General features: G+C 40.9%; 3 protein-coding genes across 3 annotated transcripts in view; 2 read left to right on the top strand and 1 right to left on the bottom strand.

The window, feature by feature from the left end:
* The first annotated feature begins 5291 nt into the window (after nt 1–5291).
* LOC124115522 (perlucin-like protein) lies at nt 5292–11383 on the top strand. Its single transcript, XM_046476549.2, has 6 exons — nt 5292–5370; nt 6148–6306; nt 7609–7700; nt 8510–8687; nt 10125–10295; nt 11250–11383. Exons 1-6 carry the CDS (start codon nt 5292–5294, stop codon nt 11381–11383), a joined length of 813 nt encoding a protein of 270 aa, XP_046332505.2.
* A 2931-nt stretch (nt 11384–14314) lies between these two features.
* Nucleotides 14315–16510, top strand: LOC125372283. Its single transcript, XM_048381597.1, has 2 exons — nt 14315–14397; nt 15345–16510. The coding sequence occupies exons 1-2, from the start codon at nt 14315–14317 to the stop codon at nt 16102–16104; spliced, it is 843 nt and encodes a 280-aa protein (XP_048237554.1). The 3' UTR covers nt 16105–16510.
* Nucleotides 16511–20999: 4489 nt separating this feature from the next.
* The window catches only part of LOC124114600 (atrial natriuretic peptide receptor 1-like), a 78774-nt gene continuing 75265 nt past the window's right edge, over nt 21000–24508 (bottom strand). The window contains exon 23 of the mRNA XM_048382396.1: nt 21000–23740. Within this exon, the coding sequence (XP_048238353.1) occupies nt 23633–23740 (108 nt within the window). The 3' untranslated portion in view covers nt 21000–23632. The remainder of the gene's footprint in view (nt 23741–24508) is intronic.

Here is a 24508-nt window from a genome sequence, read left to right as displayed (position 1 = left end):
ATATTTTCGAATATGTATATGGATACAGCAACACTACTGTTAATGTCCAAATTTATGTAAATCTTAATCTTTGTCCATGGGCCAACTAGATAAAGTGTAGCGTCTTATAGTTTTTTTTATATATAAACTGTATACATGTGTGTACTACCATTTGTTACATTTTGGCTGGACTAACGAGTCTATGCATAGTCCAATCAAATTCACACAACGAAATAGAAATCCTGTTCATAAACTGTCGTGCTAATCTATTATATGGTCTCTGTCACCACCAACTCGTTGTCAACAGATATTTTCCAAATCTTTTCATGATTTTAATCAAGGTGCTCACGTGATTTGATGCACTTGGCGATGTAACACCCGTTTTATCACAATATAGATCTTGATTATCAATCAGATCATCTTGACTGGGCGCCGCCAATTTGTTTGAATCAAATGCAGTGATACGAGAAGTGGAATCTGATTGGTCCATAGGAGAGGTTTAGAAGGGGCATAACTCGTAATAACCAGTGGTGGTGCTACGATCGAGCCCAGGATTTCCAGCCGAGTTCGGCAAGGGTGGAAACTGGACTTTTAAAGTCAGTAAACTCTCTTGCCTCGGGAAGATGATGCATAGACAGTTGCTGAAGATGTAGCATACGGTAACACGTGTGGAAATCAGCTGAAGGTGATAACGATTCCTATATTATTCCTGCTGCATGTGTCCGTGTCCCCTTTCACCAGACCCGTGAAGATCCGGGGTAGAATAGGTCTTCAGGAACCAATGCTTGCCAAAAAAAGGCGACAATGCTTGTCGTAAGAGGCGACCAACGGGATCGGGTGGTCAGGCTCGCTGACTTGGTTGAAGCACATCATCGATCCCAATTGCGTGGATCGATGCTTATGATATAAATCACTGGATTGTCTGGTCCAGACTTGATTATTTACAGACCTCCGTCTTATAGCTGGAATATTTCTGAGTGCCGCGTAAAACATCAAACCAACCCTGTCACCAACTGTCACAGTGATTCATGGTGTGATCTGTACGTACATCTGTAGGGACATGTTACATGGAGTTCAATCAAACATGTATATCAGCTAAATCCGGAATTGATACACAGAGAAGTGCATTACGAATGTGTGACCATTTGCACACATATCGTTTTCTCACAACAAAGGATGTGTCAGCTGAGTGAGTGAGTATGGTTTTACGCCGCTTTTAGCAATATTCCAGCAATATCACGGCGGGGGACACCACAAATGGGCTTCACACATTGTACCCATGTCGGGAATAGAACCCGGGTCTTCGGCGTGACGAGCGAACGCTTTAACCACTCGGCTACCCGACCGACCCTGTGTCAGCTGAAAAGGAAATATATTCAAACTGCAAAATTTGCGTTAGCCTTGATATAAAGTGTTTGCTTGCGCAGTCGACAATCTACACAAACTATTAATACATACAGACACATATTAGAACGGACGTGTTGTGATATCTAGTACACATATCGCAAAGAGTGTATTGTAAATCGGAGTCTGCCAAGACACAGACCAGGAATCAAATGTATTTAATGAAGCCCACGTAAAAGGGTCTCATCTGGCCCGACGTGCACAGAACACTTTTAGAGCTGCAATCATTGACCGTCCTTCTCGTTACGATCACATGCCTCGCTTACAATCATAACATGTTACATCACTGACATGTTTTGATTTTAAAATTTAATTAAAGATTGTCCCCAAAACAAGCTGGATTAATCACTATTGTATCGTACAGCTAACCGCCGTTTCCCTGTAGAGGTTTGTTGGTGGACTGGTATTTGTCTTGAAGAAAAATGCGACTGTTTACTGTTACATATTTCATGCCGATTTCATCATGTTTGAGAATGACGTTATTTAGTTGGAATATTGCTGAGCGTTATACAACAAACGAAAACATTCAGAATGTCGTTACTTTTCAACACAGAGAAAGAATATAGTTATATTCACTACATCTTTAATATGTTTATGTTCCAAAACTGCCTGGTGTATTGAGAGAATTGCGTTTTACCCTAATATAATGCAAAATGTTCTGTTATGAACTAAAACGTTATCGTGTGGCCACAATCAATAGATATGATGTAGGGTGTTATTCATACATTTAGGTCCAAACTAACGTGATATCATTGTAGTCCCTCATTCAACTTGACACAATGGCTTTTAAGAGTTAAAATAAAATAAACGGCTTATGTTTAAACTTTAAGATTTTACTTTAAAAAACTGATTAGATTCACATCGACTTGAATACAGGAGTGAGTGAGTGAGTTGGGTTAAACGCCGCTTTTAACAGTATTACAGTTATATCACGGCGTGTCAGCTTAACGTGGGAGGAAAGCCCGAAGTGATGCAGGTCTCAGACGTTTACCACTTCGGTTAAACCCACGAGCACGGGTATGGTGCTGACAAACCTAGAAACATAATCAGGGCGAACCGGGATTCGAACCCACAATCATAGGATTCTGGCGTTCCCAAGGGACAGCGAATCGTGGCGCCTTAGACGACTGGGCCACCCGTGCCCCCTTGAATACAGGAAGAACTTTTACGGCCTATATTGTCGCCAGCGTCAATATATGGCCGGCGACAATATAGGCCGTAACAAGAACATATCTCAGAATATGCGCCAGAATGATTGGTTATCGAGCTTGGAACAATTGGACAGCAAGGTGTTTGGGTCATGTCGTAATGACCGAGTATTTACTAATAACTCGAAGACACCCTGTATGATCTTTTATTAGGAGTGGTATGCCGTTAATGTGTATACATGCAGCAGCATGTGGATGTGTTGTTGTCATGAAGGTGCCGATTTATCAAAATATAATAGACGCCTCTTAAAAGTATGACAATGATTGCGTTAGGTAGCATCGTAGCGAAGATCGGAATATGACTTCAAGCCTACTATGATCACCTTGTGCCAGTGAAACACTTCATGCACGCTAACTGCAATACCTGTGTCCACCGATTGCCATGGTATTAGGTAAATCGTAGATAGAAGCACACTGCGGCTCGCAACTGTTGTTTTGTCGTGTGACCTGTACCAAGCATCTCAGAAGCTGTAGTATCAGTGGTGACAGATTGACTAATGGATTGACTTCTTTCAGCAGAGCAGTGCTAGTACCTTTACCAAGAATGTGGTCAACAACTGGGTTGGGCAGGTTACAGAACATTAGCATAAAAATATTCAAGCCGACCATAAACAAACACCAGGGCAATTTAATCTCATCCGTCTGCTATCGCCCCATCAACTTGAATCATCTGGAATCGGTATTGTAACCTATTACAACACACTGTAACTACACACTGTAACAACACACTGTAACGATACACTGTAAAAACACACACTGTAACAATACATTGTAACAACACACTGTAACAACAATCTGTAACAATACACTGTAACTAAACACTGTAACTACACACTGTAACTACACACGGTAACAACAAACTGTGACGACACACTGTAACAACACAATGTAACAACACATTGTAACAACACACTGTAACTACACACTGTAACTACACACTGTAACACGATACTGTAACTACACATTGTAAATACACACTGTAACTACACACTGAAACAAGACAATGCAACTACACACTGTAACAAGACACTGTAACAAGACATTGTAACTACACACTGTAACTACACACTGAAACAAGACAATGCAGCTACACACTGTAACAAGACACTGTAACTACACACTGAAACAAGACAATGCAACTACACACTGAACCAAGGCACTGTAACTACACACTGTAACAAGTTACTGTAACTTCAGACTGTGACAAGACTTTATAACTACACACTGAAACAAGACACTGTAACTACACACTGAAACAAGACAATGCAACTACACACTGAACCAAGGCACTGTAACTACACACTGTAACAAGTTACTGTAACTTCAGACTGTGACAAGACTTTATAACTACACACTGAAACAAGGCACTGTAACTACACACTGAACCAAGGCACTGTAACTACAGACTGTAACAAGATACTGTGACTACACACTGAAACAAGAAAATGTAACTACACATTGTAACTACACACTATTACAACACACTGTAACTACACACTGAAACAAGACTTTATAACTACACACTGAAACAAGATACTGTAACTACAGACTGTAACAAGACTTTATAACTACACACTGAAACAAGGCACTGTAACTACACATTGTAACTACACACTGTAACTACAGACTGTAACAAGATACTGTGACTACACACTGAAACAAGAAAATGTAACTACACATTGTAACTACACACTAAAACAAGACGCTGTAACTTCACACTGAAACCAGTCTTTGTAACTATACACTGTAACTGCACACTGAAAGAAGACACTGTAACTACACACTGTTACAAGACGCTGTAACTATACACTGTATTAAGACAATGTAACTACACACTGAAACAAGACACTGTAAGTTCACACTGTAACAAGACAATGTAACTACACACTGAAACAAGACACTGTAACTACACACTGTAACAAGACGCTGTAACTATACACTGTATTAAGACACTGTAACTACACACTGAAACAAGACACTGTAAGTTCACACTGTAACAAGACAATGTAACTACACACTGAAACAAGACACTGTAAGTTCACACTGTAACAAGACAATGTAACTACACACTGTAACAAGACGCTGTAACTATACACTGTAACAAGACATTGTAACTACACACTGAAATAAGACACTGTAACTATATACTGAAGCAAGACACCGTAACTACACACTGTAACAATAACCTTCTTGCCGTCCCGTGGCTTTATTCCCTGTCATCAAGTGTCCTGAGTTATTTTCCTACTGTTAGAAAACTAACTGTTAATCCCCACCCAGCTGTTGGCCATTTGCTTGATAAACGTACAAGCAGCTGAGTTACAATCCATCAGTCAACTCTTCACTTATACCACTCATTAAATCCAGTACAATTCTAGCCGATCCCATAAACTAATTGCCTGGCCCTTGTATCTCGCCTCAACATTACAGTTACGCAACTGATGACGCGGACACGATATGTTAGGGTGACACTCCAGCATCCATATCATCTGGACGGGTGTCGTTAAATGAACTTCAGATATACGACCGATGGCGTCAGCAAACATTGAAATAACGCTTGACCATTTGAAGACCTGTGTCAGCAGCATCTTGACCATCTGAGTAGGCTGCCGTATAGATCTGTATCTTGTGACTACGTCCTTTACGTCATGACGACGTGGTCAACTCGGGGTCAGTGTGGCCAGGAGGGCGGCAGTCGCTGCCATGAAGTGGACCTGGATCTATGTGTGTGTTGTCTTGTGGATGGGATTCAGCCTCACTGATGTAGAAGGACAAACTGAAGGTAAGTGTGCGGGGGGATATTGTCGGATGCGCGAATGCCTTCCGGACATGTTTGTACATGTAAAAATATGCAAAAAAGTATCTTCATTAATCAAAGCGCGACAACGCGACATTTTGACCATTTGTCGCATTGTCGCGTTTTGAATGATGGTATTGTTTTAAACCAAAGGACGACAACGCGACAGTATGACATTTCAAGGTCAAAATATGTCGCGTTGTCTCACTGTCCCATCTAAAATGAGTTTCCACACTGGTTTGGGCAACATTTGAGATGTAGAACAGACGGTGACACCATGAATTGGCTTCAGGAAAAGTACCCACGTGTGGAATCGAACCCGGGTCTGCCGCTTGGTGAGTTCTGTGTCTACCACTATGTTGTGCCACCGTCAGTTTTGGTTCACAGTTTTCAATAGTATTTCTTTCAATGAACTTTTCTTTTAAGAAATGAGATAAACTAAGATATACAAAAAAATAAGTACAAGCACCTGTTTCAAATCCATTACAATCAGAAGGTGCTTACAGGTGCCTTATATGCACGCACGCACGCACGCACGCACGCACGCACGCACGCACGCACACGTATATTTGATGGTGGTTTCGAATCCCGGGTCGCCCTGACTATGTTGCTAGGTTTGTCAGCAATATAACCACGCGTTGAGCATTTAAGACCTGAATCACTTTGAACTTTCTTCTCACGTAAGGCTTATGTGATATAATACAAATGCTGATAAGAGCGGCGTTAAACCCACCTCACTCACTCATCCGCTGTTTTCTGTAGCTGTGAGGTCATGCAGCACGGGCTGGCACTTCCACGAGGATGTCTGCTACTCCTACTTCCTCACTGCCTTACCGTGGGTGGACGCCGGAAGAGCCTGCACTACCCATGACGCCCAGCTCGTCACCATCCTGGAAGAGGAGACACAGATGTTTCTCCAGGGTAGGTGGGTGAGTGAGTATGATTTTACGCCGCTTTTAGCAATATTCCAGCACTATCACGGCGGGGAAAACGAGAAATAGGCTTTACACTTCGTATCCTTTTGGGGAGTCCAGCCCGGGCCTTGGGCCTGACAAGCGAACGCTTTAACCACTTGGATTCCCTGCCACACCCTCTCGAGTGCAAGAGTTGTACCGGGGAAAAAAAATTAAAACTGATTACAATAAGATGCATTTTTGGGGAAATTTGATGTACAAAATACTTCGTTTGCAATTATGTATATATTTGGCAAAATGAAAGAAAGAGGACTGTTGATATATGATGGAAAACCGCATCTGATATCACTTATGGCCGAAATCCGTAATTTGGAGGACATTTCCAAATTTGATGCGTCAGGGACAAAAAATATGTCTGATACAACCCCTATTATGACTTGTACCACACGTTTCCGGTGAGCAGTTGACTTGTCTTTGCATGTATTTGTGACTGGTGCCACTGATGGGGCAGGACAAGCTCATAGTATCCCAAACACCTGATATTCTCACTATTTGATAGTGCTTCATATACACAAAACATGCTTATGATATTGTCGGAATCTGGACTCTGCTTCTGGCACTGATTTCTTATGAGTATGGATATGGTTTTGTTGCTTATATTTAATTAAGAGTCACTGGTGGTGTATTTGTGTAGTAATGGAAATGCTACTGGTCTATAAAGATGAATCTATAATATCATCTTCCCGAGGCAAGGGAATTGACTGACTGTAAAAGTCCAGTTTCCACCCTTGTCGAACTAGGTTGGTATTTCTTGGCTCGTCCGTAGCGCCACCAGTGGCTATTACAAGTTATGTTCCTTCTATGTCCCTCCTATTGACCAATCACAATCCACCGCTCATATTACTTGCATTTGCTTCAAACAAAATGGCGGCGCCCTGTGAAGACAGTCTGACCGATAAACAAGATCTTAATTGTAACAAAACAGGTCTTACTTCGCAAAGTGCATCAAATCACGTGAGCACCTTGATTTAAAACATGAATAGATTTGGAATATATATATATATTCATGCTAAATTGACGGTACACATGATTTGCAAATCCTGCAGTCGACCTAAATCTGCACGGCAGTTTACGAACCGGATGTCGATTTCGTTACGCAATTTTGATAGACTCTTTAATCCAGCCAAAATATTACTCAATAATTCCAGCCTAGTTCGGCAAGGGTGGAAACTGGACTTATATAGTCAGTTAATTCCCTTCCCTCGGGAAGATGCTATAATATGTGTTTCCTACGCCATCGTTTCGTCAGGCATGCTGAAGTACACCGATAGCGACTACTGGTTAGATCTCAAGTACGACGGTACCCAGCGGCAATGGCGTTGGAAGGGCAGCGGGTATGTCGTAAGTAAAATTTTATATTTATTCTAATTAATCTTCTGCAAATACAATCCGAAATGCGATCCAAAAATTACAGGAGGCCCTGTACCCAAAGGCATCGCATTTCGTTTCAGAGTTGCGGCCCTTACTACCAAGATTCGCTAGTCGTATGTTCGAATCCTAGATTATCTCAATTATGACTATTGGTTTGTCTGCACCATACCCGTGCTCGTGGGTGTCACAGACTTTGGGTACGGCTACGACCTACGTCACATTCAACAGCGATAAAACTGAAATACTGTTTAACTTCACTCATAAATCGTAAAAGCGATGCCTCAATGATAGTAAGCACGATACAGCCACGGGTGTCCCACTTCTCTAGGGTTCTGGAATACGCTGATCGTGGGTTCGAATCCCGGTTCGCCCTGATTATGAATCGTGGTTTGTCCAGACCATATTCGTGTTTGGATGTTTCAACCGCCTCCGTGGTCTAATGGTAGAGCGTCCGGCCGCGTCATACCAAAAGACGTTAAAAGATGGTACTTGTTGTTACCCTGTCTGGCGCTCGGCATTAAGGGGCTAAAACAAGGACTGGTCGGCTCGGAGTCAGTATACTGTGTAAACGCCTGAGGCCTGTATCACTTCGGGCTTTCCTTCCACTTGAGGTGACACGCCGTGATATGACTGGAATGCTAGAGAGGCGATAAACTCAACTCACTCACTCACTCCTGTAATTAGACCAACAACACTACACGCCCAGACCTTAACATAGACTTGAGGTCATCGTAATGCTAAGTTCTATTTGTGCGACTGACCACGTCATCTCCTTGTAGCCTGAGTACAGCAACTGGGCGTCGTTGTCTAAACCGCGTGAGAACGACGACAAGGCTGTGACGTGTGGGTATATGACTGGACGCCTCCGGCCCTACCAGACTTTGTCAGGAAGCGTTGGTATGTGGGGCCAGGCTGGGTGCAACACCAGGAAACGATTCATTTGTCAAAAGACACCCAGTAAGTTGAAAACATAACTTGATAAATATTAATAACGTGCATATTTATAATGCAACATTGTTTACCCCCTTCAATCGGTGCGCAATCGATTGTCATTCTCAGCTCCCTTGGGAGTACACTTCCCAAGCTACCTGTGAGAAGCAAGAAGGTTAACAGTCAAATTTCATCCTACCAGGTACATGTACCCACTGTTGGGTTAACAGCGGCGTATGCCTCTATAAATATTACATAAGTTGTATTTAAACAGTCGATGTACGTGTGTTATTGTATGTGTATAGTATGTGTTGACCTAGACTTTCGGTTGAAGCATTGTCACGCCGAACACACGCCCGAGGGCCCAGTTCGGTTCCCAACATGGATACAATGTGTTGATTCAGCTCTTTGTGTCCTTGAACATCTTTTGCCTAGAATATTACTAAAAGCGTCGTAAAACCACACTGACACACCAGTACAGTGTTTCATTTTTCTTGTTTCGTTTTGCTTAAACTAGGTTGATGATCATGAAGAGTTAAAACGATCTTAGACTATTAGGTTATAGAGGCCCTCGATGTGTCATTCAGAACATGGTCTATATATTGAAAAAATATCAATTGCATTTGTTGGTAATGGTAGGTGTCAGGTGTGTATTCAGACTTCGTGATTCTTCTATCTAACATCCACGTTTCTTTTATGCCTTCCCTTTTCGCGAAAACCTGGTGTCATCTCTGATTTTCAGTGATCCATTTATATGATTTCCATAGCTACTGTAAATCTGGAAATTAATACGTCACCAAATTAATACGACTGCTGACCCCAGTCAAAAATGTGACTCAAAATCAATGCGGCTCCCCCCCCCCCCCCCCCCCCCCTATCCCCAGTGGAATGATGCATATCCTTACCTTAATCCAATTAAACAGCAAATAGCACCGCTTATTAGCGCTGAGCAGAGCACTTCCGTAAAAACTAACTGAAAATAACACACAGTTTATATGTTTACTCTGTTCACTGGCAATAAGGAAGTTCAAAGGAAATAAAATTATTGAAGCAACAACAGGTCACTGATTGGTATGCGGAGAAAGTGTCAACAAACTTGACATGAGTGGGTAGAACTCTTGACCCCAGCAGTGATAACTCACCGGATGCCGATTGTGTAATTCCTATTCTTTGAATGACATTGTTATATACTTGTTACAACTGCTGCTCAATAAACCATGTTTGTGTTTATATTCAAGTTGGTATTTCCGCTATCCTAAGTGTGAAGTGAGGCCGTCTTATTGTTGACAGTTATTTGAAAACATAAATGCGAAGTTCGTTAATGCGAGCAAAGGCCACTCGCATTTAATTCACGCTCGTGTTAATTTCAAGATTTACAGTATTTGCCCTTTACGCCAAGTGGAAACTGTTTCGACAGAAAATCTATGATGGTTATTCTCTTGCACTGATAATTTATATTTCCAGCATTACACAAATATACCTGTGATGACGGCTGGTCTCTGTATGACAACATGTGTTTCCATGGTTACCAGACACCGGAATCTTGGAGTGTTGCAAGGCAACTATGTAGAAAGACGCACACAAACGGAGATCTCTTGACGATCGGCACACGGGATCTTCAGCAGATCATAAATAGTAATAACAATAAGTATATATTTCTACATACCTTTTAGTGTCCCTTTATTGCCTAAATTGAATAAACGTTTATATTTAAAAATTTCATGTCTGACACATTTACAGACAGAATGCGTTTTTATCAATGTTTGCATTCTGAAATATACTGTGCAAAGAAAGTTGGGGATCATGAATATTTTTTAAGGATATTTATGTAAAAATGTGTCCTTTACTATACAAATATATAATAACCCAAAATATTCATGATCCCTGACATTGTAGAGTCACTATATATTCACTGGAAGATACTTCTCATTTTCAAACTTTCCACCCTTGGTCATATATGACATCAAACGGAAATGCCTTATTTCGAAACTTAGGCGGGTTCATTCATTTTATTTCCAATACATATAGGCCACGGGCCTTTGTGTACAAAAGTTGAGTACAGACAGGTTTTAAGCGTTTAGTTTCGCATTTCTTACTTCATTTGCATAATATAGATATTTTGCTAGATTTGTAATAATATATGTATCTGGTGATGACAGAAGCATATTAAATTTATGGAAGTTAGGATGACAATAGAACTTTGCTTTGAGAGATAGTTGCCGTAACTTAAGATACGATGGACAAATAAGCAGGAAGTGGTACTCGGTTTCAACACAGTCTAATTTACAAAGTTTGCATTTTCTTAAATTTCTTGAGATTTTATAATGACGTCCATTCTCAATTTCCAAAGTATGACAACTCGGTCTGAATCTCGTGAGGGTTGTTTTCATATATTTTGCGAATTTAAGAATGACGAATAAGGTCCACATTTAACAGAAGTTTGAAAACAACGGGTTAGGCGGGTTAATGTTTGAAAATAATGTGTTTTATACATTGTTTTCAACCGCCGACTTGAAACAAATAATTAAGTCAAGTGATGTAAAACCTCATATTGACATGGGTGTGACCACATCTTGGTGTATGACCTAGGTGCTATCGTGGAGCGGCGGGTAAACTACTGGGTGGGGCTGCACTACGACCGAAGCTCAAAGGACTGGATCTGGCCGGACATTGGCAAGGTGATGCAGCGCAATGGGGAAGCTCGCCAGTATAGAATAGTATAATGAAACATTCTCGCGTTCTAGCATTTCCGTCATTTGGAAACAAACTAAACGTGCGAGATTTACCCAAAATGTCGCGTTCTCACATTCCAGCACTTGCATATACAGCTGGTTTCCAAATTCCGAGATCGCGACAATGTCCCTTACAGTAACCCATACAACAACTCAAAGGCAAAAGTAATTCATCATGTTCTTATGAATCACATTGTTATATCTAGAAGCGCAACTGTTCTTAATTGTGCTTAATATGGACCCAATAGGAGTAAAAGTATTCTTATAAAGCTTCCGATATAATTCTCTTTATTTGTTCTATGAGAAGACAACTTCTCTCATCGGCCCCTTCTTGTTTCGCATCTCCTTCAGCCCGACTACAGCAACTGGGCTCCGTCTCTTCCTGACAGCGCAAGGCGCCAGAGGGGGCAAGAATGCATGTATTTGATAGGTGGGTTGACCCACCGGTTCTACAACCAGGAGCCCCTGCTCATAGGGATGTGGGATCACGGGAGGTGTGAATCCAACCTGTATTTCTTCTGCCAGAAACCTGCAAGTAGGTTTGCTTATCCGAGAAGTCGTAGTGGATCTAACAATCCGATTCGAACCCTAGATCTATTAATCCTCATTCGTACGCCTTACATGAACAACACGACAAGGCAGATATGACAGATGATCCATACTCTGCTACAGACAACAGAACATATCAGTTTTATTGATCTCATTTCCGACTCGCTGACTTGGTTGATGTATGGCATCGTATCCCAATTAAATAGACTGAGTGAGTGAGTTGGGTTTAACGCCGCTTTTAACAGTATTCCAGTTATATCGCGGCGTGTCAGCTTAATGTGAGAGGAAAGAAGGAAGTGATGTAGGTCTCAGACGTTTACCGCTTCGGTGAAACCCACGAGTACGGGTATGGTGCTGACAAGCTTAGAAACATAATCGGGGCGAACCGGGATTCGAACGCAACTCTGCACAGCGAATCGCGGCGCCTTAAACGGGTGGCCCAACAAACAAACAAACAAACAAACAAACAAAGTTGACAAACAAACAAACAAACAAATTTACTTGATTCACTGATCCGCCTATACAAAATGTCTCAAATGTGAAGTATTACATTTCAAAGTTTTCCTGACAGGTCCGTAAACTTATTTCATTTATGAAAGAATATCAGAAGCAAAGTCATCATTTTATTCGTCGTTCAATTCCTATTGTTGCGGAACTCACTTTCAAAACATTTCAAGGACTCCTTTTGGTCCACACGATCTATATTATTTAAGAAAATAGCAAACTTAAGAAATTGTCATGAATAAGAACAAGAATGTGTCCATTTCATCTCTCACTGTACAGACCAGTCTAAAATTTGTCCAACACGTTGATGTTATGAGATGTTTTCGGGAAGCGTTTCCTAAATATTTGAACACGAGTCTTTGACCCAAGCTAATTCTCTGAAGATGTAGATTACAAGAGTACTAACATCTTTTTCAGCATAAATCTTCGGTCATGGAATTGCTCTTAGTTAGATTTTCACTACAAGTTGAAAATATTATCCTTTTCACTCATTGAAGTAATTCTAATGTTTTGATATGTCAGAAGTCCAAAAGTAGCATGTGTGAAAAAGGAAAAAAAAGACTAGTTGTCAACCATTTGAACAATTGAATTTGGAGACCAATACTTCAAAGATTTTCGTAACTTTATAACATAACATTTCAAAAGGGCCGAAAATGTCTTATTTTACCTCTTCCTTTGTGTTTTAATGCTTGAATAAGACTATCGAATCTTCGGTTCAGAAAAAGGTGGAAAAAAATAGTTTACTGATGTTGAGTGATTGATTTTATCCAGGGATTATTATTATTATTATCATCATTATTATTATTATTATCATTATTGTTATTAATATCATTATTATCATCATCATCATCATCATCATCATCATCATCATTATAATTATTATTATTATTATTATTATTATTATTATTATTATTATTATCATACTACGCTCTGTAGATGTGATGGAGCTGCCCGGTGCACAGCCAGACACCCTGACCCAGGGGCCGGTTAGGGCAACAAGCCCCGCCCCGGGAGTACACAACGCCACGGTGAAGGTCGGAAAGGCCGCTGCTGACGTGTCTCCAGACTCTGACTGGAAGAACACCAAGGTCGTCACAAACACAAAATGTAATATTGTTGTAGGTATATTGAGATCAGTCATGGGATAAGAGCATTTGCCAGGATTCCATACCTATGATACATGGTATATTTGCATTGTCAAATTTTAATACCAAATCTATCTGTTTGTACATAGCATCTTTCGAGGTAAATTGGGTACTACAGAGGATTAAATTACTCTAATCAGACCGTTCCAAGCTCAATTATCCGCATTCACGAATTTTCCCATTGGTGAATCTGTGTTACTTGGTAATGTCCCATATTCAACAATATGTCACTGTATAAACTAATACCAACGAAGTTGCGGAAAATCTGTGTATAAGCGTGGAGCACAATCCCATCGCGAGTGCCTTTGTGAAATCTTTGGATCCTAGATTCAATAAAAATGTCCTTCTTAGATGTTATAAACTACTAAAAGGGTAATCAACAGATGCCACATCACGTCTTGTTTGTCTAATAGACAGTGGTCATCAATATTAATGGCGTGATTTGGGGCGTGGTTGGCTCAGTCGTCTCAGGCGCCTCAGTTCGCTGTGTAGAGTTGCGTCACTTGTGCACGCCAGAAAGCGATGATTGTGGGTTCGAATCCCGATTCGGCCCGATTATGCTTTTCGGTATGTCGTTAAGTCTAAGACTGGCATCACTTCGGGTTTTCCTCCCACATTAAGCTGACACACCGTGACATAACTGGAATTCAATTTCAATTGTTAGTATTTAAGCGACGTTTTAACCTCACTCACTCACGTATTTAATTCATGGGCTTCTCCAGATATGACGTCCAGTGTAGGCGGTGGTCTGGCGGTTGTTGTGGCGGTTGTGAGCGGCTTTGTACTTGTAACAGTGTACTTACAAAGGTAATCAGTGTCCTCATTACTTATTATAAAACCAAGACCGCCTCCGTGGTCTAATAGAAGGTTTGGTGTTCGGTCTCCCGGCCGCGTACGTCATACCAAAAAACGTTTAAAGATGGTACTTGTTGTTACCCTGCCTGGCGCTCGGCTTTGACAGGATAAAAAAAGGACTGCTCGGCTCGAAGTCAAGATACTGTGTCTGAGTGGGGTATCCATGTTAAACTGGCATCTCAGTGGATTGGCGCTATAAAATCGACATCTAGTATAAGCACACACACACACACACACACACACACACGCACGCACGCACACGCACACGCACATGCACACGCACACGCACAGACGTGCATGTACTTCGCTACATTAGTGCAGTAATATACGCGACGTCAAACCCCATATCACCTCACCTATAAGAAAACCTAGCTATCTGAAACCCATACCATTGGTCAATCCATAAGGAATAACGTTTTAACGTTTGATGTGACCAACTATCTTGTCATGTGCTGTGGACTCTGGTAGTAAATTGAAAACCAACTAGTGTTCGTATATGTAATTTGTACACAGATTTGTTCACCGGCATTACATGTGTCATCAATGTGGATATGGGGATTGTAGATAAATGTTCGTTTAGATTCCTCGACTGGACTTTCGGGCCTACAACTCATGTCTACTTTCTTCAAGTTCCACTGGGGCGGTCGGGTAGACTAGTGGCTAAAACGTTTGCTCGTCATGTCGAAAACCCGGGTTCGATTCACCACATGGGTACAACGTGTGAAGCCCATTTCCGCCGTGATATTGCTGGAATATTGCTGAAAGAGGCGTTAAACTATACTCACTCACTAACTCACTCAAGTTTCAGTAAAGCTCACCAAAGTCACTAAAGTACCATATTGTCGATGAAATAGGACAATCTTTCCGAACTAAGATATTAACTAGGATCATACTTTCAGGAAAGGAATTGGATGTTTTGCGTCGAAAAAATTGGAAGTGTGCAAAGACCCTCCGAATACACCCCACACTGAAGACAGTGACTACGCAACTATCACCGACATCATTGAACCACAGGAATATCTCCCAGGACCACACAACGTCGACCATGATGACGGTGCCAACGACAACTGCCCTGACAGCAAACGTGGTATCAGTGTGACCAGGACATCAAAGATAACAGAAGTTGACGGTTACATTGACATCCTGGACAAAGGATCCTCGCTGAAACGGAAGGGTGGTTCTCGCAGGCACGCGTTAACAGAAAGCAAAGGCTCTCTGAGATCTCGGAACGATGGTACCGGAAGTACGTATAGTGAACAGATCCAAGGGCGTAGTGGGAGACGTGCCTTCATTGATCCCTGTGATGAGGATGAAGAGGATGAAGATGTGTCCAGACTTGACCAAGGGTTGTCAATAACAACAAGTCACTACCTGTGTCCCTGCCAAGACGAACCGACGAGCGAACCATGCATACTTTACGACTTTGCAGAATCGTGCGGAGAACAAACAGTTACTGATGTTGACGGGTCTAACGGGGCGCCGAGCGTCAGAGACCTTACTTATGCATACGAAAAGATGATACGAAGTACCGATAATGAGTATTTGGATCTCTCCGAGGACCAGGACGGCGGTTACGAGAAGCCAGTGCACCAGCAAGGAGGAACGTATCTGGATCTGTGTGGGGAGGAGGACCGGAGTATACCGCCATCATCGACATGAACAACCAGTACGTCCCTACTGGACACACCAGGTACATGTATCTCTGTAGACATGGATCCTATGTGCATCTCTATGGAGAAGTCACTTATGGACGTGCAACCTACATGTATATATCTATGGACATGCTACCTACTTGTTTGTGTATGGACATTCCACATTCGTGTATTTCAATGGCCATGCCAACTAAATGTATATCTATGGACATAAAACCTTCTAATATATCTTTGGACATGCCACAAACATATTTCTCTAAGGACATGCCATCTATGTGTTTTTCAATGGTCATGCTGGTATATTGCTGAGTGAGGCGTTAAACAACAAACAAACAAACACAAGTTGTTGCCTAAAGGTGTCAACAGTTTACTAATGTTGTACTATACAGATTACACAAGCCAAACCCATGTAATTAAATAACAAAATAATCTTGAAATATGTTGCTTGTTTGTTATAGTTATTAAACGTCAGTTAACTCCACCATCAATCCGTGAAGATCCGGGTTAGAGTTGGTCTTCAGCAGCCCATGCTTGTCGTAAACGGCGACTATGTTTGTCGTAAGAGGCGACTGAGGGGATCGGGTGGTCAGATTCGTTGACATGGTTGATGCATGTCGCCTTATCCCAATTGCGTAGATCGATGCTCATGAAGTCAATCTCTGGATTTTCTGGTCCAGACTCGATTATTTACAGACCGTCATCATATAGCTGGAATATTGCTGAGTGCGACGTTAAACAATAAACAAACAAAATTAATCCATCATCAGATGAGCAGAGCTGATGTTGAGGCAATGTCATGAAAAGGTCATGACAACAATACTTGTCATAAACGTCATTCATAAGCAACATTTTGTGTGTCACATGATTTTCTACGTAAAGCTGTTCTTTGGGTTTCACCGAAGTAATACTTGCACAAGTGTGTTAATTACCTCTAATGCAACATTTTGACATTGTGTTGTCGTGCATGAATAGATGAAACGCCGCGTTCAAGACTGATTGGGTGGGTATCATTATACACGTCACGTTCTTAAAGACATGATTATAGGTCAAGAGCAAGGTCAAAACCTGGAAAAGAAAGCAATAGTAATAGAAACACTCCCGAGACCTTCAGAATGTCATACTGATGCCCCTGGTACAAAGTTCCTCAAGTTTTCAAGATGGCCGCCATTAATTTTGAAAATGATATGAAATTTTGTAGTTTAATATTCAGCAAGATGGTAACTCGACTTGGAGGGGTTCACTTACTCATGTCGTATATGGGATCGGTTGGATATGTCATGAGTGGAAGAGGCTTAGAAGAGCTGTGGACAACTGTCTATGCCTCAAACACTAATCCGTATGATGACAGGTCATGCATATGCTCGTGCACTCCGTGCGCATCTGCATTCAACAGCAGCCATCACTCTCATGCACCTGATAGTTCTCACAATCAATGAGTTCGCACAAGTTGGAGAGATGATCCTTCTAAAGCTGTATGGAACTGTGGGGTTAAAGTCACTGGACAAACACCGCTACAAGAAGTACTTCAAATCTATTCTTCGAGCATATTTATCATCATCTGGATTCAAGTTGGAATCCCTCCTTCCAACATCAGCAGCTGCCAAATCCCAGATTATAGAGTACACCATGATGCAAAACAATGGCAGGGAAATGAACTATTACCTACAAAGTGACACCACAGAGAGGGACTACTTGTTCCCTTTGAGATTGACCTGTTGCTCTTCTGCAGTCCTGAAGATGATATCTGGGAGGCGATGTACTTGCTACAAAGCAGGGCTGGTGTGCACTTTCCTATGCTCAGGATGTAGTGTTTACAACTGGAAAAATGCTCGTCATTGAGCTACAATATGAAGCAGCTCATGAACACTATAATGACGCTGAACATAATTCCCAGGGACCTAATATGCTCTCGGCTCTACCGGGTGATTGGTTGTAATAGTACTTGGCTGTTCTATTATTATGTAAGAAAGTATTATTACTCTTGTATTGAAATAAGAAGATGGTCTGTACTGATTACCCGTCTGATTAAAAAATGCAAAATCCGAAATCCCTGTTTTTATTTCCTAGATTGTTTTTATCATTATCAAACCTGAATATTACCGGATATTCCGCAAAAAATAAATTGGTATATAGTTCTTTAAATACTTTTAAACACACCCTAATTAAAGCAAAAGGTTAAATCAAGTAGGTTTTGAAAGCTCATAAATAAAGCTTTCGTTTGATATGACGTTTTTATTATCATATATCATGAATGAATATTAAAGTTCATATCATTTTCAATAATTATGATGGTCATCTTGGAAAAGGCGGCCATTGTGAAAACGACTTTGCTCCAGGGACATCAGTAGAACTTTGGTCATGTCTCCAGGACATTTCAGCATTCTACTGTTTTTTACAAGTTATAGCAAATGCCCCTGGCCGAATAAAGTGACAAGGATAATATGAGAGAATGTTTATGTTTCTTTATTCGGTGGCATATATAGTCCAGTCTTATATATTCCACAACTCACCGTGCAGCCGTTTGGATGGATGGGTTTAGTTTATCTCCACTTTAAACTGTTACAGTATGCAGGTCGTCGGGGTTTACCTTTCCCAGATCCCACGGGGGTGGTGCTGGCGAACCGAGGATCATTATCAGACCGAACCTTGGTTCCAGTCCACCAACCAAAGGGTCCAAAGATGGCGGAAGGTGCTTGTCTATACATGCCAATCATATCTCAAAGTGACAGCACACAAAGCAGTGTTAACCATCTTTATTGATAACAACCCTGGACGGGTGGGGGTGAAAACAGTTCTTTAACAATAACATGCCTGTGCCCTAGTACAATACAAATACACATGTACAATGGGTTGGTGTTATTAACGGTTCCATGATGAACAAGGACATGTGCTTATGGATAGACAACTTCAGTTGTATTATCTATCTTCAGCGGTTCAAGACAGTTTGTCAAAACTGAATAATGCCAACTGAAGCTTTCTAAGAAAACAATATGTGAAATGCTGGACCTCCTCAGTGATAACATCTCTGTAAAATTTGGTCAAACGACATTTAAGCAAAAAGAAGGCATCCCCACGGGCGCCAGTTGTGCTCCCCTTCTTGCTGGTGTGTTGCTCTATGCATATGAATAGGATTTTCTTATCAGATTGACAAAGTCAAAACAAGGTAATTTGGCCAAGACGTTTAGCTTAAGTTTCAGTGAGTGAGTATGGTTTTACGCCGCTTTTAGCAATATTCCAGCAATATCACGGCGGGGGACACCAGAAATGGGCTTCACACATTGTACCCATGTCGGGAATCGAACCCGGGTCTTCGGCGTGACGAGCGAACGCTTTAACCACTAGGCTACCCGACCACCCCGCTTAAGTTTCAGATATATCGATGATCTGATATCGTTCATTAACAATCAAATAGCCAATTCCCTAAATTGATTTATCCACCTGAATTAGAAATACAAGGACCAGTGAGACACCTCATCTGTTTCATATTTAGATCTATGTTTACAGATTGAGAGTGACAAAACACTCCCCACAAGACTGTATAACAAGAGGGGTGACTTCAACTTTCCAATAGTCAATTTTCCCGTTATGTCGAGCAATATTCCAGCAGCTCCAGTCTTTGGTGTTTACATTTCACAACTTTTGAGGTACAATCGAGCATGCTCTTTCTGCCAAGACATCAATGAGCGTCATACGACTCTTGCTCAGAAGTTGTTTGATCAAGGTTACAACATTCAAGGCCTCAGTAAAGCATTCAAAATGTTTTATGGTAGACATGTATGGGACAATTTTAAATTTGACACATCAGTGACAAAAATGATGCCACATGCAATTCCCTATTTTTACTCGTACCATGTGTTCCTGTGCTTTTTCAGGTGCAAAATGACTTGTCTGTGCATGTGTTTGTGACGGGAGCCAGGATACGCTAACCTTTTCGCCTTGTTTCATCCCTATTTGATAGTAATTCATAACACATTCTCATGATATAGTTGGAATCGTACATTTGACTCTGCTTTTCGCAGAGATTTCTTATGAATTTGGAAAGGGTTTTGTCGCTTTTATTTACAACTGAGCGTTTATCCACAAGAACTTGTCCTTGTCGACCACATCAAAGTTCTGAATGCCACTCAAACAAAATCCATGACCAATTCCATGAACTAGACACTTGAATAGGAACATATTTAAATTATTAACATCCAAGGTTCCCGCTTTGATAATATTCTTGGGGTAACAACAAAAGAATCCCCCTCGCACACGAAGGGACTGACTTATAGGGGAGGATCTTGGATTCAAACCACGAATAGCGGATCCTGTCACGGCTCAGGAACGGAACTCTACACAGCGAGTACCACTGAGCCACTCATACCCATTTAGTGGTAAGAGAATCATTCCTGTAACACACTCCGGGGCACCAAAACAGTGCCAGTATTGATGTCACAATCACAAGGGCGTGACGAGAATGACATGAGTCACATGAAATCAGAAACTGTGACAAAATAGAAAAAAGAAAATGTAACAATCACATCTCCATAATCACCATGTTGCAATTCATACAAAGAATGAATTGAGCAACAGTGAAATCTTTTGTGGACTTTACACGATGTCCATTTTCCAAAGGTCACAGACCCCTGCTTATTTCACTGACCATTAACAGAGAAACAATCTGCTCACTGACTCAAAGTTTAGTGTATACTTTTTTTACATCATCTTATGTCCACAACAAACGATGTCCATTGAGTGAGGTTCAGAACCCATCAATCTACCCTCGTAACTTGGGGGGGGGGGGGGAACCAGAAACCTATGATTGTGGGTTCGAATCCCGGTTTGCCCCGATTATGCTTCTAGGTTTGTCGGTGTGTTTCGCCGAAGTGGTAAAAGTCTGAGACCTGTATCCCTTCGGGCCTGCCTCCCACATTAAGCTGACACGCCGTGATGTAACTGGAATACTGTTAAAAGTGGCGTTAAACCCAACTCACTCACTCTTAACTTCGTGTTAACGTGTGTCCTTCTAACGAGGTATAAGACTGAGCACTGCTTTCCTTTAGCAGACTTGAAACATATAAGTTGATAGTTCCCTTTAGTTTTCGAGCTGCCTCATAATCTTATTTTTAACCAACGCTTTAAGTTCATTTAAACGCTGCTTGGAACAGTACTAGTTTCAGTGGTCTCCAAGCTTGCTAGCTTAATGTGAGAGGAAAAGCCCACAAAGACGCTCTTCGTGGACGTTCATCACTGTGATGAAGCTCAGGGGCACACGCAGGATGCTGAGAATCCGAGGATCATATTCGGTGTGAATCTGGGAATTGAACCGAATCCTGGGATACAGAGGGTTGTTTCAGAAAATAGAACTTCTCTCTGCGATTGGACGATAGTGATATTTGATTTCAGTCATAAGACTCGATCATACAAATATAATTATACCAAATTAATATCGAATATCAAGGAAGCAACAACAGTATATAGATATATTAAAACTTGGCATAGAAATATGTTTATTGACCCGCTATGTAGTGTGTGACAAAGTGTAGTTAAAGCGCGGAGTGAGGCTTGCTGCCAAACCCCAGAAGAGTTTTGGCTATACACGCTGTTGCAAAGCCTTTCGTGCAATGTGTATCGTTACGCAGATTGTTACGATAAACAGTTACAAAGGTTTGGTTCAGTTAAGTTGAAAGTAAAATACTTGATAGTTTATGTGAAAAATGCTAAAGAAATAAAAACTTGTTGAGTTCTAAACACAAAATAAAAAAGGTAATAAGACGTCATGACAACTAAAGTCTGATTTTAGAGTTCTTCATTTTCGATACTCCAATACCCAGATATTAACCTCATGCTAGGGAACATAGACAGGCTTATTCAGTTCACACCTGTTGTAGGGTGAGGTGACGCCGTTGTGAAGAGTATTTCAGTTATATCACGGCTTGTCAGATTAATGTGAGAAGCCCACACTGAGGGAGGTCTCAAACATTTATAATCATGGCGAAGCTGGGATTCAAACCCATCACCAGCAGATCCTGAAACCGACAAGGGACACAACTATGCGCCTTTCATGTCTTGGTCACCGGTGCCACCCAATACAGCACGTACACATGAATGACCCCTGTAATAGTTTATACATATATAGGAAATGTACATTATGAAACATTTGTACCAAACTTAATCTTTGAACCATTTCTTAATTTATTCACATATAGCAACATCCGTTCTATTTGTCATGTGTCATGTGTGCGTGTCATGCTATATACAGATGAATGTGTGTTTGTCGTGATATGATATACACATAGTATTACACATGATTTCGCAACCATTCGTTTTTTGCTGCAACATTAATGCAAACATAAAATCTCTGTACATCTCAACGAAAAATATATTATATTTGCCACATTTTGCCAATTAAATATACAACAATGTCAGGTAAAATGTGTAAATGAGTGAGTTTGGTTTTTCACCGCTTTTAGCAATATTCCAGCACTATCGCGTGGAGGGACACCAGAAATGGGCTTCACACATTGTACCCATTTGGGAATCGGACCCCGGTCTTCAGCGTGACAACGAACGCTTTAACCACCGCCCATGTCGGGCAAAGTATCACAACTATACATATATTCCCTGTCACATAGCACATGTAAAGTTAAATCCCGTTAACTCAGGTGGAACCATTCTGGGTTAAAACGACCGGATTAATATATTTCTGGATTAGGTAACCATGGATACGGTGTCCCGTTATTATTTATACACCTGGAAAAAGGTGAAGCATCACCACTTTTTTCTTTTGCCATATCTTGAGTTCCCTTATATCTTTCCAATATCTACATAATTATGATATTGATCTCGTTTTGACACATTTCCAAGATATCGCCGATATTCCTTTGGTATTTGGGACATGAACAATATTATCATCTCGATGGTCGTAAATACTGCGTCATATCTTATGTTCATCTCGATGGTCGTAAATACTGCGTCATATCTTATGTTCATCTCGATGGTCGTAAATACTGCGTCATATCTTATGTTCATCTCGATGGTCGTAAATACTGCGTCATATCTTATGTTCATCACGATGGTCGTAAATACTGCGCCATATCTTATGACTGATTTCAAGAAGCAAAGGAAGGAATGGTCCTCCTGTAATTATTACAAAACTTAATAGATTACCGAATTCGGTTTCTGTATTTTAACACAAGTATGTCACACTTTGAAGAGAAACTTATGTTTTGTTAGAAAATCAGAAAATGGCAACTGTTAACGGAAAACACACAGTAGGAGGTGTTTAACTTTTTTCCAAGTGTATAGAAGCTCTCAACAGGATTCAGTGTCATTGTTTCGATATGATTTCAAAAGATGTGAATAAAGCGTTCAAGCTACTTTGTCAAATTGGTAATAGTAAAAGTATTAGTACAATCATTGCCTTTGTATATGTATGGAACGTTAGATTTAGTAGTATCGGTAGCATGGCGAACGCTAGCCAACCGACCCTTACGTTTAGAAGCAGACACGTGAGGAGATATGTGATTAGATAAGAACTTGCTTCTATTTGCTAATTATTTGAATGTGTGTTCAGAGATAGGCACAGCAAGGTCCAAGGAAGGTAACTCTTTGTCAAATCCATCTTTGCCTTTCAGGAAATATGTAACAACTGTTCCTTTGCCCTGAAAGATAAAGCAATATTTTATATAAAAAACTCTCTTTTATTAACAAAAGTACTCCTCTTTATAAACTCAAAAAGATAAACTGCCGGACAAAAAAAAGTATCCACTTGGGTATGACCAACAAATTACAAACGTTAAACAACGTACCTAGGCTGAAAACAGTCGCCGAAACACTGCAAAGTTAAGGTCCAAAACTACGTTTATAACGAACACGCTTATAACGAACTGACGGATATACCGAATTTAATTTTAGTTCCGGCAATTTGTTGTATACATGCTTATACTAAACTACGGTTATAGCGAACTAAAATTAGTGGTCCCTTTGAATTCGTTATAACCGTAGTTTACTGTATTTGTTTTTTGCCCGGGAGTGTATTGGTCATGAAATTATGTTCGTTCGTGTACAACATCAAGAGAGGGAGTTGGATATTATATCACTTTTAGCAACATTTATATTGTAAATAATAAACATATAACAGCGGGGGAAGAACAACACATACACGGAACCGAACCACCGTTTACATGGTGACGAGCAACACACGGACCACTGGACCACCAAGCAGTGGTAGCACCAACTACCAATTTCAGATATTCTACATTGGCAGTCTCGGTTACCGATTATCTATCACAAAGTTAACGCTTTTTTTTGGGGGGGGGGGGGGGGGGGGGAGTGATGCACGTCTCAGACGATTACGACTTTGGCGAGACCCACGAGCATAATCGTATCGAAGTGCGATTCAAACCAACGATCATAGGTTTCTGGCGTGC

The sequence above is a fragment of the Haliotis rufescens genome, unplaced genomic scaffold (assembly GCF_023055435.1).
Source record: "Haliotis rufescens isolate VD_foot unplaced genomic scaffold, xgHalRufe1.0.p SCAF_4, whole genome shotgun sequence".
NCBI lineage: Eukaryota > Metazoa > Mollusca > Gastropoda > Lepetellida > Haliotidae > Haliotis > Haliotis rufescens.
This window is presented reverse-complemented; position numbering and strand designations above follow the sequence as displayed.